The sequence below is a fragment of the Protobothrops mucrosquamatus genome, unplaced genomic scaffold (assembly GCF_001527695.2).
Source record: "Protobothrops mucrosquamatus isolate PMUCROS unplaced genomic scaffold, P.Mucros_1.0 scaffold1368, whole genome shotgun sequence".
Classification (NCBI taxonomy): Eukaryota; Metazoa; Chordata; class Lepidosauria; order Squamata; family Viperidae; genus Protobothrops; species Protobothrops mucrosquamatus.
Window position 1 is genome coordinate 1,865 of NW_015387559.1, and position 17,964 is coordinate 19,828.

At 36.0% G+C, this 17,964-nt stretch overlaps 1 protein-coding gene across 1 annotated transcript in view; it reads right to left on the minus strand.

The window, feature by feature from the left end:
• Positions 1-1,596: 1,596 nt before the first annotated feature.
• Positions 1,597-17,964, minus strand: part of RNF217 (ring finger protein 217) — a gene marked incomplete at its 3' end in the record, with an annotated part of 33,978 nt that continues 17,610 nt past the window's right edge. The window contains exons 2-4 of the mRNA XM_015821628.1: positions 12,739-12,972; positions 4,881-5,045; positions 1,597-1,807 (exon numbers count right to left, since the gene is read on the minus strand). Coding sequence (XP_015677114.1) covers positions 1,597-1,807; positions 4,881-5,045; positions 12,739-12,972 — 610 coding nt within the window. The remainder of the gene's footprint in view (positions 1,808-4,880; positions 5,046-12,738; positions 12,973-17,964) is intronic.

Below are 17,964 nucleotides of genomic sequence, written 5' to 3' on the forward strand. Positions count from 1 at the left end.
CTTAATACATTTAAAAGCACTGCATTTTACTATTTTTCAAACTATCACTGGGATATGCAACCTTGGCCAAAACATCAGCAACTTGGAAGAGCATCTTGCATTTCAAAGCAGCTGGGCAAAAAGAAATTAGTTAACATTTTGCCTTGTTCTTTGCCAAATAGTTTTTAAAAGCATGTTTCTTCTTTATGTTCCCCACCCTATAGTTTAGCAGATGAAGATACAGAAAAGGGAATACATAGTAGAAATGTATTCTTTTGGTAATTTGTCAATAAACTCCTTCTTTTGGTCACTTTTCAATAAACTCCCCCATCCACCTACAATTTATAAGGCAAGCTACCTCATACCTAAGCATGATAGCTTCCACTGATAATTCAGTTAACATTGCAGTAATTGCTTAATGGAATGGTCAGCACATTTATTTCATATTTTATTGAGTTTCATTGGCAGAGCAGATGTACTACTGTTCCAGCTACTAGTATTGTTATTAATGTGTCTCCTTAACGTATTTTCTTTTCTACCATTTCTCAATGTTTAGTACTTATTAGCAGCTCTATAAAATCAAAGATCCTTCCAACAATGCAGTAAAATTGTCAAGAAATTCCCCCTTAAAAGATTTTTTTAATAATTCTGAATAGGCAGTCATCGTTTAAGTTTAGATATATTTTTAAAACACCCAGTGTACTTTATTTATTTATTTTAAACTCTGCTGCTCACATTGGACATTATTTTATCATGGACATCATGATCTAGTAAAAGGGTAAAAGAAATAAAAAGTTCTACAAAGCTACTCTGCACCCTGATTCTGATTCTGATACATATTATGAGAGTTCCATTAAAACACTATATATACTGTATATAAACCTCTCAATTTTTTAAACAGAATGACATCATGATCTGAACAAAACCCCTGTACTTTGAAACTCATTCTTTGTAATAGCAACAAAACTTTTGGCAACTATGACACCCTTCAAGGTTATTTAATTATTCAATTTATTATCACTTCTTCTGGAAGTCAGGTGCCTCCTATACAGAGACAGAGACCAGGCAGATGGAAAGGACGAAAGAGACAATGGAAAATGTGTAAGCTAGTTGTTTATTATTTTCTATAGATACGTGATTTGCATTTTTTAAAAAACAGATTAAGTCTGAAATGTGTAGAAAGTATTAGGATAAATCCATCATTATGTTAGCAAATCTGATTGTGAAAAGTTCTAATTTCTCCATTCTATTATGGAGGCTGGGGAATTCTGGGAGTTGAAATCTACAAGTTTTAAAGTTGCTAAGGTTGGACACCCCTGCTCTAGATTGTCAGATTCTCAAAATATATAACTGGCATCTAATTGCGTATTTGTTAAGGACTTCAAATCATGTTTGTACAATTCTTTATGTAACCTCAAGATGTACACAATTAGAAAACATGACAAACATACTTTAGGAAGAAATTCCTATGGTAATGAATCTCATGTTCAGAACAAAAATTTATAGTTGGAAGAGGAATTGCTTATTATTCTACATGTTAACGAGGAATAAGCATCGGGGTTCCTATAAATGGCAATTAATTCGTAGATGATACAATTCTCCAAAAGATCTTATTACCCCACTTACCACAGACAGAGCCTCTCACTAATCTCCTTAAATGTGGATTTTCAGGGAGGTAGCGGTATTTGCATCCAAATATACTGAGGTTTGATGTATGATCTCCAAAGAAACGAAGCTGGCGATATCTCTCCCCACAGCGGTAACAGAAGTTAGTGTTGCATTGTGAGCAAGTCATATGGTCACAGCCTTCTGTTCTCTGAATATGAATCTTTAAAAATAAAACAGGTGGGACAGAGGATAAAAATAATCGCTTTAAAAAAGGAAGATTCCTCACAACATTAAACTATCTCAATTGTTTTTTGACAAATCATCCAACAAATTCTGAAGAAAGCTACTAATTTATTGATAGAGAGACTTATAGGAGAAGCTAAAATTAAGGTTTCTAAAATGCTGTTTAAAGCCACAAAAATTCATAAAATTAAGAGACTAGTTATTTGCTCTATAATAATGATACAAATGTAACTTAAATCTATGAAAAACAATTAAAATGCTGCAAAGTTAAGACATTCAAGAAAATTTACAAGATTTTTCAGCAATTCAGAGACTTCACAAACAAGCATTCCAAGCCTGTCATTCCTAGCCAAGGAGAAAAGTTATTATCCCATAGACCATCACCAAGCAGTTGCTAGAGAAGCTCTCTCCTTAAGTCTTTGGGCATAGATTTGTATTTATATAGTGCCGTTGGTATGTTTTGGAAGGTAATCAACAGTATGAGTCTATGGCCAGATACACAGTACATAGACATCAAGAAAGACTCCATGATACACATAGGGATTGATACTAGAAAGGCTGAAATTTTGAATATTAAAATAATTAAATACATTTAATACATATATTATTTCCCCCCCAAATTCAATGAAAACTTGGTTCTTTTGATTTTTTCTTATTAATTGATTGTATTTCTAGTTTATTAATGTTTGGTTATTAAGCAAATCCATTCAGTTGTTTATCTATTTAATGTTATGTGTCTGTTGTTCCAAAATTTGAGTGGCTCACAATAATAAAACATACAACAAATGGGCTAATTAAATTCAAAAAAAAATATAAAAATATAAAGTCATGATTAATTTAATGGTTTTAAATCAACAAAGCATAATCACATAGAGTTTATACAAAAAGTCATAAAGAATCCTGAAAAGTGCCAATGTTATTTCTACTTTTTAGAAGCAAATCAAGATTCTAGGTATTTTATTTGTGAATTCCCTATTACAGCAAAAATATTTTAGAATATGCTGTAAGTTAGTAAAGCAGTATTTTTGCACAATGTATTTAAAATTTAATCTGTTGAAATGTATAACTTTTCAGATGTATAACTTAACTATATAATTCAACTATTAAAATCCATCTCCTTAAAACTGTAGTATATTCGAAGTATTTTAAATTGCACTTGAAAGTTATACTCAAATTGATACAAATTACGTTTGCTAGTAAACTATTTATTTTCATCAAAAACTTTTGAAGAAATTTGATAAATAGCATGTGGTAATTAATTCTAGTGCCACTTTATTGTGAATTTCCCCTTCCAGAGTACTATATGATGCAAAAATAACAAATAAATTCAATATCTTTTGTTAGCTACCATATTTTCTATAGCAAATCATTGGAAAGCTAAAATACTTCTTTTTTTATGTAGCAGTATTTAAACTTTGAGAAATGGTAGCAAAGAGTCTTGAATAATCCTTTACTTAAATTCTATACAATACTCAATTTCATAACTTACAACTTTAAAATAGTAACTTTGCCCTGACATTAAAAATAAGAATTGCAGACTAAATACAAATTGCTAACTAACTGAATGAAGTAGTCATTTGGTTTACAGCCTGCTCTGCAATAACCAAATAGATTAATTTATTTATAATAACACTAGGAATGCATATGAAAACAATGCTTGAAATCTGAAATGTCATTTTCAAATCAGGATGAAGTGTTCCAAAAATGTATTCCACTTTGATTTTATATAATGAATATGCAGTTTGTAAAAACAAGCAGAACCAGTTGGTGGAAACATGTAGCATATTATCACCCTTAGAACATAAAGCCCAAGTTTGCTCAATAAAAATTCTTGTTGTGTGTAGAAAGTTCATTCTCACTGGTATTTTCAATGTTGTCAAATGAAGAAACTTGAAATACCCTTTATTCCCACAGACAGATTTTGAGTTCCATATTCGTAAATGCATCAAACAATAGCTATTTAGCATGCAGGCTGCATCGTCAGAATGAGGGTAAATCATCTTCTATTTTCAGACTACTTTGATGACATTATTTTCCTATTTACTGCCTTAATGCTATTTATGCACTTTCTTGCAGACATTTTGCCTTAATTTTACTTAAATGAATGCAAGAGCCTCACTGTTTTAATAACTTTTGGACAGCTCCTACAAAATAAATTTGCATGTTCCAACTTTTCAATTCATCTTATTTGTTTAAAAGCACAGATCAGAGAAATATTGCCTACGGGGGAAAAAGCAACCGTCAATCAGTGACCTCCTCAAAATTTTAGGGGTTAAAATTTTGCAAGATTTGGTCGTTTTTTTCAAGATGTTCAGTAACACAAGAAAGCAGCCAATCTGTAAAATCATGTGATGATGCTCATTCCTGAAAATACCATTGACATTTCATGTACAATATGGAAACTAAGCTACATGGTAATTCACCTGTTAAAAGCAAATATTTCTTAAAAAAATAAATGAGTATTGGCATAATTTTTTTAAAAATTTAAAACAAAATAGTTAAATGGTTTTAATTTTAAAAATAAAACATTTTCACATAAAACTGCATTGCACTGGTCTTTCTTTAGGAAACATGGAGCAAATCTTGGCAATTCAATTCACCTTTCGTCAATAACCTACATTAATATTTTTTTTAAAATGCAGTATTTTTCAAAATGGCCAAATGTACATTTCATCCAAAAAGTTCAGTTGGAATTCCTTTTTCTCCACCTTCTGATCAGTAATGTCTTGAAATAGAGAAATACATTATCAAATATCATTACCCAGACAGTGTATTCTCAGAACTTGTTATTTAAATACAGCTTAGCTTTAAAAAAAAAAAAAGTTGGAAATGAGGGAGGGTTAGGGTTATTTAACTCTTTTCTTTTCCTGAGAAGTAGATTGTTCACTGTTCTAAAAGTCATGTTCAACATAAAGAGGGTGATAAGAGCTGTAATGTCAACAGATGATAGGGATTAGTTTTCTCAGCTTGTTTCTTGGTAGGTGTTAGTTCTACTAACTGACTTTGCTCAAGCACTTCAAAGAGTATTGAATGAGCATGCGCTGCCTTACCTTGCACTTTGGACACTTTTGAGCATTTCTTTGCCCATGTTCGATTTCACTGGCCCAGTGACGTAGCAGTTTGTCTCCTTTTTTGAACTCTTTGCAGTTGACACCTTCGTGCCACGGGGAATGGCACTTAAAACACCACACAAATTGGCAGGTTGGGCACTGGATCTGTTTAAATAAGAGCATAAAGCAATAAACATCTAAACCAATGGCCATTAATTGAGGCTGGGAAAGCATATCTCAGCTCCTCCTTGCATGAAACAAGGGGGTAGATGGTGAAGGCATGCATAAAAAAAAATCACCTAATACAGGTAGACCTTGACTTATTATCACAACTGACCTCAAAATTTCTGTTGTTAAGTGAGTTTTGTCCCATTTTATGATCTTTCTTGCCACAGTTGTTAAGTGAATCACTGCAGTTGATAACTTAGTCATCTGGTTGTTAAGTGAATCTGGCTTCCCCATTTACTCTGCTTGTCAAAAGGTCACAAAAGATGATCACATAATCTTGGGACACAGCAATGGTCATAAATATGAACCAGTCACTAAGCATCTGAATTTTGATCATGTGATCATGGTCGTAACTGTGAAAAAACAGTCATAAGGTACATTTTTCAGTGCCATTGTAACTTTGAATGAACTGTTGTAAGTCAAGGACCTATTTCTAAGTCTGCAACTTCTCATTTACTCACACATTAAGATGAAGCTCTTAAGAAGCCTTACCAATGAGAGAAAAAGACATTTCATAGGGAATTAACTTTGTTGGCAGTTTAAACCAATAAAATTCTCTTGAAATCAGAGTGGGGTCACTGCAGACTGATTTCTATAATTTATCTCCCTACCACACTAATTCCACTTCAACTACTGTCAGTACAAAACCTATTCTTATCACCAATATTAGTGCTCTAACCAAACCCAGAAGTTAAGAAGTAAAATATCCATTTATTATTACTATTATTATTATTATTATTACTATTATTATTACTATTATTATTTTTCCACTGAGAACCAACTATAGACCAGCTTTTCCTTAGGAAATTGAACAAATTTAGAAAAAGTTGGAAATTCTTATTAACAATCAGTTGAAAAATGGTACATGGAAAACACTAATCAATATTCAATCTTCAGTAGATATAGAGGACAGGCTTTCTTCCAAGTTAATTAAAAAGCTAAATTGTAATGTTTAAATTAATTTATATTTGTCACGGTAATGCCCACTTTCTTTTTGGAATCTTGGACCCTCTGGCTGCAAAGCCTGCCAATCAAAGGCTGTGATCCCCAGTTTATAAAAAGTTACATGCCCCTGATAGATAGGATTGTCATCAAAGCCTTCAATCTTACATTAAATGGGATCTGGAACAAATCTTCAGGTGGAGCCTTATATAGTAAGAAAATGCTCTTGGTCATTGGCTGATAGACATCTGGGAATTTGTTCAGGCTTTCTGTCATGTTAATTTTTCCTCATTATGGAAATGAGGAAATGTTCATGTTTTAAGTTTTGTAGTATACTAAAGTACTATCATTCTTACAATATTTTGGTAGTAATCTTTAAGGAATACAGGAATCTAAGTTTTCAATATGCACTATGGACCAAGTACAATTACATAGTAATCTTTGTATGCTTATGTTTACTTTTCCTCTAAGGAAAGCAAATATCATAAAATGAATAATGGAGACCATCTGCTGAATGCTTTGGGTGTTCTACTCCTAAAACAGGCAAACACATTCAGTCTTTACTCTATTTCTCACCTGTTTTATGCCTTTATTTATTTATGTGCTGCCCATCTTGTCCAGTGATGACTCTCAGACAGTTTTTAACTTTCATAAAAATCCATGTTACATTTATTATAACATGCCAAATAAAAAACTGGTGTCATATGTTAATCTTTCCTTATTAATACCAAGATAATCAATTTATCTTCATATTGGTAAGGCACTTTGATAGAACCCTATAGCTATTTGTCTGCAACAACCTGGATGTGATAAGGATTATGGATTTTGTTGCAATGGAACAAGTGTCCTGGTAAGATTCCACTAAGATTTCAGCAAGCATCCTATTATTATGACCTTTGACCAAGGCCAGTTCTCTTGAATGAGGTTTTGTATACATAAGAATTTATACAGCTCTCGAGGCTCTAAAAATATCACATAGCAAAGCTGTTAGCAGAACATTAATTAAACAGAGATCAAGTTTATTATGTCTTCATGGTCAAGGCACAGATCTATTTTATTTTAATTTTTGAAACATAGATCTATATATATAATAGATGACTGCAATGTGGCCAAGCATTGCCTCTGCTTGAAATAATAGGAAAACAGTATAACACACAAAGAATAATCTCATACTACAGTTCTTTGTTCTAGGTACTTCCCATAGCCACAGACTATGTCAGGACTGCGAGCTATATTTGTTTGACTTTATTCTTGCCTTTCATTCAGGAGTTCAAGGAGGCATAGATAAATGCCTATTTTCTCTTACCATAAATGAGCCCCAGTGAAATGGTGTGCTTAAATTGTTGTAAGTAACAGCACTAGGGATTTCCGTGTGCAAGACCCTCCCAGCCACCAAGCTCACTGGCCCAGTTGCTATCTCTTAGCCCAATATTTGAAAGAAAAAAAAATGGAATGCTCTATATGTTTCTAGAGAAAAGACACAAGAAATTGAATGAATCTTCTTCCTGGTAACATATATTTGGGCAAATACACTATCTATTCCTATATCGTATTTTCAACAGAATATGTTATAGTTTTAAAAACCAGAAATATAGTTTGAATCAAATCATGGCATTTTTTGCACTGCTTTGATTAGTCCTCTTCTTAGAAATTAGGTAACCCACTGGGCAATTATCCTTCCAACCTGGTCTTCTACTTTTCCAAGTTGCAATATTCTATCCTTGATGGGAGCTGTTCAGCTGAGCTCTCTGCTTGACAGGCAGTAACCTAAAAAAAAAGCAGCTGACCTTTGAAATATTAATAATCATATGTAAATATGACCTAGTTGAGCAAGTTGTGTTCTTAATGTTCAACTAAAACCTAGTTTTGCAACACAGATATTTGGTCACTTGAACAATATGAGGTAAATTTGAATATCAAATTAAACCTAGCCAGACGTAAACTGCTTATAGGGCTAAACCTGATAATTCTTTATTATCATTAAATTGCTAAGTATTGCTAAGTAAGAATTGGCAATTGCATTTGCACAGAAAAAGTGCAAAATTTAGAACCAGTAAACATTGAAGTAAAAGGAGAAAACACTAACAGTTTTATACTGCAAGCTTAACATGTACCATATTTTACAAAGTATTCTCCTTTTTGGGTGTGTAGGAAACAGCTGGTATAATTTACTGCTTTTGCAAGATCTGCCATTGAAGATATCTCCTCTATATGCAAAGAATGGTAAAGAGTAGCGTTCAAAGAAAGATAGCAAATGGCTTTTATTTTTTATGTCAGCAAAACTGAATCTATCCTTAAAAATCTGTCTGCAGAAGAAAAGCACTGATGATGTTACCTAGTTAGGGTAATGAAATGTTTGCAAGAAAACAAGCAAGCTCAGAGAGCACCAAGGACCCTTGCAGATCATATATATGTATAGAAAATTTAGATTATTTAAACAGTGCAAAACCTTTCAACTGAAGGATTAAGTTAGGTGTAGATGCTGTACTTAGCACATGAAAGACCACTACTCAAAGAGCCAAGTACTGTCTCTACATCTTCTGGAAGACTCCACAAAACTGTCTTAAGGTCTACTCCAAATTGTTTCAGCAAGTATCTGAAGTCCAAACAACTTTGCCAGCATATTCTATGGAAGAGCTGCCTAAGCATGCACAAATACACAGCCACTGAATCAAGCACTTGATCCTTTAAAAGGCTTACAAATACCTTAATGATTTGAAGAGGAGTACTTTAAAAAGTATCTATGTAATGCTTTGTGTAGCCTTACAGTTTGTCTAATAAGATACAAAAATCTAACTCAATAACTTCTTGAAGTTCTTATGCCTTACAAAATTGACCACACATCTCCATCATGTATCATATTATTATGTGTTCCTTCTATACATCCTTACTACTACTATCCATATATTCCATGCCATATTCCAAATAAATAAATTTAGGATTTAGCCTGGTTCCCTACAGATGATTTGGGTTTAATTTTCATCAGCTCAACCAACATAGTTAGTGGTTAGGGCAATAAGTCTTGCAATATTCAACATCCAGAGGGCACCAGATAGCCTATCCCCAAGGTTTTGTGTGTGAATATTTTCTTTTCCAACTGTGTTTCACACTGATTTTCAATCTAGTACACGGGTATCAAACTCACGATGTCATATCACGACATATCGTGACTTTTTCCCCACTGCCGGCAATGGGGTGGGCACAGTTTTGGCATGATGCATCCAGCCCGCAGGCCGGCAGTTTGACACCCCTGACCTAGTATATCTGACCGGGTTGATGTTGTGTGTAAAAACGAGGGGGAGAGAATGCTATATATGCTGATGTGAGGAGAATATAAATAAAATAAATAAGCAGAAAAATGTTTTGCAGAAAAAAATCAACAATGCACAGAAATCCATAAGTTGCCATTAAAGTGTACACCCTAACTTTCTGTAAATTTCAAGCTCTATTTTAGGAAAACAAGATATATCCACCCTAATATCATACTGTCAGATTTTTTTCACTGCATGTCTTTCATGAACAACTGACATGCAAATTTAATTTTGAGTTTCTTAAAGTATAATGGATTCCCAAAGGATAATTCCACAAAACAGTTCAGATATCATGAGCTGAATAAATTATGGTTCAAAGCTCACAGGAATTTTTGTAGATTTTCTTAAATCAAAGTTGGTCATAATGTCCACAGTAACAAGTTATATATTTGCAAGGCATAGCAACTATTAGGAAGTTAAGGGGGGGAGCCTTTAAAGCAGCATTACTCAATGTGCTGGCCATATTGTCTAGACAGCAGAATAGAGAAGAGTACTTTAAGAAATGAAGAAAGTGAGGGATGAGTAAGGATACAAGTCAATAACACATTCCAAAGTTCTAATCTATTAACTTTGAATCTGCTTTCTAATACTTTCAATATGATTAAGAAAAACACAATTCAAGAGAGAATGTAAAATATACTGTAAAGTACATCAGTCCTAAAACAAAAATTAAGAATACAAAAAAAAGATATATTCATTAAGGGCCCTGTATTATAAAAATATTTTCAAAGAACACTATGCTTTTATATCTAATTAATTCAATATGATGAAATATTGGATTATAAAATCCCATCTAATAAATATTACATTAAAATCTAAATATTAGGGCAGTACAAAGTTTCCAGTTCAGTTCCAAAAAGTCCGTTTAGCGAATATGAGAATATAGTCTAAAATATTTTAAAGCAGAGACATCTTTTCCAAGGATCATGTGACTGTCTTGTACAGCTACTATATAATATCTTTAAATAGATTCAGTTGCTTTAAAGAGGGTTACTTTTGATTCCCTGCAATATTTGAAAAGCTATTTGAAAAATGTTTTGGAACATAAATGAATTATTTACATATGATTTGTGGAACATTATTCATGTTTAAGACTGTGAACCTACAGGTACCAGTTAGTAAGAAAAGCATGGAGATATTTAACTCCACTTAAACTGACATGATAATCTCAATTTTGGTCAACCAACAAAATAACTGGGTTATATAGAAGAAACCTTAATGGGACTTTTCTAAAACACTGTTCTATAAAAGTCTATGCTGAAAAACAAGCAAAACACCCAATTCTGCATACCATACTGAGCATTTTTTTTTAAAAAAAACCACTTAAATATCAGTTAGTGCTGACTGCATCCTTCTGGCAATGAATTATCTACAACTGCAAATTCTAAAATCAATGAGCATACCCATGAGTTTGGACTATGAGTTAATAATATATCAGAAACACATTAAATATCACAAGAAGAAAATGTGTTATACATTTCTCTACCAATCCCTAATTTGTAGTCCTGATCCTGTAGCTCACTGAACCACTGTTTCCAAATCTTGTTTTTACTATTATATAGTCTTTTAAATTACCCCAGCATCAGACATAAACATTAAAAAGAAGAACCTAAAGAAAAACTCTATGCCTATATTACTGATGATTCTTTTTATATATATAAAATTTTTAATCTGGGACTCTGCACATGCAGTATCTTATCATGCATATTTTAGTGTGCATTTTTCTAAAAATATACTGCACCTATAACAACCGATATATTTAGAGAAGAGTAGACTGGAAGGGACCTTGGAGGTCTTCCAGTCCAGCCCCCTGTTCAAGTAGGAGAACCTATACCAGTGGTTCTCAACCTTTTTAATGCCGCGACCCCAACCGGTCGTAAGTCGAGGATTAAACCGGTCGTAAGTCGAGGACTAAACTGGTTGTAAGTCGAGGACTAAACCGGTCATAAGTCGAGGACTTTCCCTGCTCGGGAGCGCCGCGCATGCGTGGTTCCGCCCCCTGCGCCGGCCGAGGCGTAGCTGGCAAGCGGCAGAGACGGAGCAGGCCGACCACCAGCTGGCCCAGCCCAAGGGAGGTAAGGCACCCGCCGGAAAAGGGGAAAAAATGGCGGACAAAAAAAATGGCGGACAGGCTTGCTTGGCGACCCCCATGAAATGGTCGATCGACCCCAAATGGGGTCCCGACCCACAGGTTGAGAACCACTGACCTATACCATCTCAGACAAGTGACTGTCTAGTCTCCTCTTAAAAATCACCAATGATGGAGTGCCCACGATTTCTGGAGGCAAGCTGTTCCACTGGTTAATTGTCCTCACTGTCAGGAAATTTCTCCTTAATTCCAGGTTGCTTCTCTCCCTGATCAGTTTCCAACTATTGTTTCTCGTCCTTCCCTCTGGTGCTTTGGTGAATAACGTGACCCCCTTTTCTTTGTGGCAGCCTCTCAAATACTGGAATACTGCTATCATATCTCCCCTATTTCTTCTTTTCTTTAGACTAGCCAAACCCAACTCTCGCAGCTGTTCTTCATATGTTTTAGTCTCCAGGCCTTTGATCATCTTAGTTGCTCTTTTCTGAATTTTTTCCAAACTCTCAACATTTTTTTTTGTGATATCGTGACCAAAATTGGCTGCAGTATTCCAGGTCTTACTAGGGTTTTATAAAGCGGTACTAATACTTCATATGATCTTGATTCTATGCCTCTGTTTATACAACCCAGGATTGTATTAGCTTTTTTAGTTGCTGCTGCACACTGCTGGCTCATAGTCAAGTGATCGTCCACTAGGACTCCAAGGTCCCTCTCATAGTTACTGTTTTTGAGTCAGGTCTCGCCCCTAATAGAACTAAGCTTATATAGCTGCATTCTCATAGGTAAGATCTATTAACTACCTAATTGAATTTCAGATCAAAGTGGCACAAAGAAATCAGAATAATCCCAAGAGTAAAATGCAAAGCCCATGTACTTTGAGATGGGTTGATTTCAGTGCAGTACCAACTCACAAAAGTAAAGCTGGGAACTTTGTAAAATTCAGCTAGGTACTCATATAGTACAATACTTAAAATAAATATTGCAAAAGACCACCAAGTACTTCAGAGTGTAAGAACTGACAAACTTCATAAAATATTGCAGGGCCATTTCCAAATGTAGACAAAAAGACACAACAAACATAAGGATTAACACAGCATCTGACTAGCTAGTCCAGATAGATTAATGGCTGACTAATACTGGGTATGAAGCTATATATTTGTAGTCTAAAAACACAGCTTACATGAGATTCCAGTAAGAGAAGAAAGCCCATTTAAATGCCCACCATATCCTGGCCTAATTTTGCTGCTCACAGCTCTGCCATTTAATCCATTACTTGTGTGAGCATGCTCACTTTGTACTTGTTCTCCGTTTTGGTAGGGGTCGGAATATGACCTCTTTTCTTGAAGGTTGTAAAGTGCTTGCATTGAGGGCATGGCTTGGTGCTTGAGCCAATACGGCCAAGTTCCAGGAAGTATTTATATTTGATGATGTCATCATGTGGCAAATTGAAGAGAATGGTGGTTTCATCCAGATGTTCACTGCACTCTGTAATCGGGCAAGGGATATCTGCTTGGCCCACCTGTACCTGCATATAAACAGAAAAATGTGTTATTAAATAATTTTATGCCACAAAAGTTACCTCACAGAACTATTCAATTCATCTTTTAAGTGAATAGCTAGTCTTTGCTTAACACCTGCCCTTTTTAGTCACCGTTCAAAGTTCTGATGGCGCCCTCAAGCCCTCGCACTTATGACCATCACAGCATTTCCACAGTCATGTGATAGAGGTTTGGGTGCTTTACAACCATCAGGGATTTATGACCTTCACAGCATCCTGCAATTACACGATCACTATTTGTGTGCTCCAAAGCCACTTTCCAACAAGCAAAGTCAATGGAGAAGCTTATAAAAAAGTGAAATTTGGGTGCATGTAATGTCATACTTAATGATCCCGCCACTTAATGATGGAGTTGCCAGTCCCAACTGTAGTCATTAAAGGAAACTAATCAAGGAGAGAAGCAACCTAGAACTAAGGAGAAACTTCCTGACAGTTAGAACAATTAACCAGTGGAACAACCTGCCTCCAGAAGTGGTGAATGCTCCAAAACTGGAAGTTTTTAAGAAGAGACTGGACAGCCATTTGTCTGAAATGGTATAGGATTTCCTGCCTGAGCAGGGGGTTGGACTAGATGACCTCCAAGGTTCCCTCCAACTTTATTATCATCATCATCATCATCATCATCATCATCATCATCATCATCATCATCATCATCATTATTATTATTATTATTATTATTATTATTATTATTATTAAGAATACCTGGTATAAGGCAATGGGTTTAACTTAGTATTAATTTTATTGTGTGTAAATAAATACAAATGATATTTACAAAATGAAGGTGAAAAAGGCAGAATCTATTAACATCATTATGGAATATAGGAGTTAGAAACCATGGTCTTCTAGAGTCCAGAAGTTGCTTAGCTCAACAACACAATCAGTGTTGAGGGATTGTGGGGAGACTTAATTCTTTAACATATACCATGTTTGTGTAGAATTTTTTTTTAAAAAAAAAAACTGCCCCCAAAACAAATTCAAAATGAAGAATAAAGGTTTTAAATCTCTCATGTTTGCATATTTTAAATTTTTAAAAAATTAAATTTAAATTAAAAATTTAAAAAAAATCTCAAGAATTATCAGGCAAATTAATCTCTACTATGTAACAGTGAAAGCTACATATATCAAGTACATCTACATCCAGCGAGACAATATAACAAAACTAGAAACATATATAAAACAGCCAAGAAAAGCCAACAAACCACAACAGTCAATCTTGATACAGGCTCAGCCATACATCCAAGGGCCTCAGGCTTGATGACAAAAGCCTTTCTTCAAGATCTTATAAAAAGATCAGTAAGGCCAGGGCAAGTCTAATCTCTGGGGAAACTAATGTTCCAAACCTCAGGCATCACAGCATAAACAGATCTCTTCCTAGGTCCCTGTGATGGTAGGTGGGAAAGACCTTGTGTGGTGAGGACGAACAGAGAGATGCATCTAGGGACAGAGCTCCTAGCTGCATAATGGCAAAAAGAAATTCAGAAAGGATCTTAACTTATCCGTTTGTAAAAAGATTTGTACTTTCAGAGTTAGAAGATTCTTATAATGTAGCCTTAAAGTAAAATAGAATTAGCTTATCGTGTTTCCTGTCCAGTCAACCTAGGAAGGCTGACAGTCCCAGCAGATGACAGCACCTGAGGGGGGGGGGGTTTCTGGAAAATGCCCTTCCTGCTGGATCTAAAAGAACAAGTTGATTCAGTTGAGGAGAGATGGTCTCACAAGTGTAAAAATCCTTATTTTAGGATCTTCCATTTATTCTATGATGAGCATTTATATTTCAACTACATGTTGTTTTGATTCAATTAAAATAAATCGGAACAGTTAGAGCAGTGGTTCTCAACCTTTTTAATGCCACGACCCCCAACCGGTCGTAAGTCGAGGACTAAACCGGTCGTAAGTTGAGGACTAAACCGGTCGTGAGTCGAGGACTAAGCCGGTCGTAAGTTGAGGACTAAACTGGTCATAAGTTGAGGACTACCCAACCGGTCGTAAGTTGAGGACTTTCCCTGCCCGGGAGCGCCACACATGCGTGGTTCCGCCCCCTGCGCCAGCCGAGGCATAGCTGGCAAGCGGCAGAGACGGAGCAGGCCAACCACCAGCTGGCCCAGCTCAAGGGAGGTAAGGCACCCGCTGGAAAAGGGGAAAACAATGGCGGACAGCCTTGCTTGGCGACCCCCGTGAAATGGTCGATCGATCCCAAATGAGGTCGTGACCCATAGGTTGAGAACCGCTGAGTTAGAGGAAAAACAGTAGCAAAACAGGAGGTATCAAATCAATTTGTAGAAAAGAAAAAAACACATTTGAGTTTAGTTAATTTCATATTTGTATTCCACGTTTCCCTCTCACATACATACTTCCAGTTAAGGCAGGCAATAAATTAAAATAATCATAAAGGACAAATTTAAAAAAATTGAAAAAAAGCTAGGATATTCTCAAATATTAAGTATATTCATGTTAAATACATAACCTCATTCAATTAGTGTTCTATGAGATACTCTTAATTTTTTTACATAAATGAATAACAAAGCATTCATATATTCTAATAGAAATATTTATACTTCAGTTACCATATATCAGCATTTCATTTTCACCTGATAAAATTAAATACAAAAGAGATTCAATAAAAGTTAGATCTGATTTCAAATTATCAATCATAGGACAATATTGCTTTATTTTGAGTCTGAGTCAGACCAGGAGTAGCAAAAATCAGCAGCATTACAAAGAAAAAAGGTAAGATTATGCAGAGCTCCACTTCCTTCAAAATCTAATTATGGAACCTTTAAAATAATTACTCATACGTTTTAACAAAACATGCATTGTGAGTTCAGTATGAAACAAAGATACAATGACTGCTCACCATTACAAAATTAGATCAATAGTATCCAACTATTTAGCTGCAAATTAATTTGGTTTAGTGATTAGATTTGCAGTATTATATAGAACAGTGTTTCTCAACCTTGGCCACTTGAAGACGTCAGGACTTCAACTCCCAAAATTCCCCAGCCGGGGAGTTGAAGTCCAGACATCTTCAAGTGGCCAAGGTTGAGAAACACTGATATAGAAGGTATATGCATCACACCAGCAAGAATTGGCCTAGTTTCTTCCTAATTTAAAACTGTTGATTTAAATCACCATGAGACCACCAAAGCTTTAGGTGCAGCATCCAGAGACTTCTAATGTCCATTATCAAAATATAATGTGACAACAGCACAGAATAATTATGTAAAATAATTATGTTAATAATGTTATGGGTTTGTGCTACAATTATGGTCAGTTCAAAAGATAATTCACATGCATGTAAATACAGCAACTCTCTGCATCTCATTAAAACAGATGTACTGATTTTTCCACAGCTGCTAGAGGGAGGTTTCCGATAATCTGGTAAACAGATGCTGCTTTAATGATGCCCAGACAGGGCTGCATTTGGATTCCTGTACGTTTCAAAGCACCGTGTTGTTCGTCCATCGATTTTCGATGAAGACCTTGACATCTTGTGGATTGTGGGCCATCAACGGTGTGTCCGTATATGGCTGATTAGACCGATGTTAGCACGGAATGTTCTGCCACATACTGAACAGAGAAATGTGGACACTGTTGCTTCAGCATTTGCAGCTCTGGCTTTACGGAGTGCTCACTTCTCTTGTGCCAAGATTGTCCTTCTGTGTTCATATGTCTGGCACCCCTGGTAAACCAGGGTACGCCATGTCGGTCGATCATGCACCAAAAATTCCCAAGAGATGGTGTTGATATCCAGGGACTTGAGAGATGCTTTCAGCGTGTCTTTGTATCGCTTCTTTTGTCCCCCGTGCGATCGCTTTCCTTGAGACAGCTCATCATAGAAGAGCTGTTTAGGGATGCGATGGTCTGGCATCCTTACAACGTGGCCTGCCCAGCGCATCTGGGCTTTCATCAACAGAGTGTAAACTGATGATAGACCTGCTCTGGAGAGGACATCTGTATCTGGTATCTTATCCTGCCACCGGATCCTCAGAATTCTACGAAGGCAAGTCAAAGCACCATTTCCAAAATGAAACTCAAACACTTCACAGCCTTAATATTTCACTTTATATATTGTATAAGGGGCGTGATGGCTTAGCAGTTAAAGACGCTGAGCCTGGCAGCTAGTAAAGGCGACAGCCAGGGTTCGCGACCTGAACATCAATGGGGTGAGCTCTCGTTATTTGCCCCAGCTCCTGCCCCCCTAGCAATTTGAAAGCATGCAAACGAGAGTAGATTAATAGGTACCACTTTGGTGGGAAAGTAACAGCGTACCATGTGCCTCGGCTTATAGTCATGCCAGCCAAATGACCAAGGAAAGGTCTTCAGACAACGCTGGCTCCCTTGGCTAAGAAATGGAGATAAGCACCACCCTTCTAGAGTTGGACATGACTGGACAGGGGAAACTTTTACCTTTATCTTTTATACTGTATATTTTATCCTAGAACCACTCACTACTATGTAGAGTATAACCCAGCATGGTCCAGCAAAAGCCAAGCGAAGACTTCAAACTTGAGAAGTTACATGTCATTGATTTAACTCTGGACATTTTGAAATTATGTAAATTTTATTTTATTTATTTATTATTCGAATTTATATCCCGCCCTTCTCCTTGCGGACTCAGGGCGGCTGACAATCAATTAAAAACACCAATAACAATCACAAAGTTAAAATTAATTAAAATGAAATATTTAAATTTGTCTGATTAAAATATGATTAAAAACCCCTCTAAAAACCCCTCTTAAAAATTATCCTAGGCCAGTCCTGCTTGTTGGAACAGCCATGTCTTGAGGGCGCGGCGGAAGGAAGGGAGATCAGGGATCACCCTGATCTCTGGGGGCAGCTCATTCCAGAGGGTGGGAGCTCCCACAGAGAAGGCCCTCCCCCTTGGGGTCGCCAGCCGGCACTGTCTGGCCGACGGCACCCTGAGGAGACCCACCCTGTGGGAGCGTACTGGCCGATGGG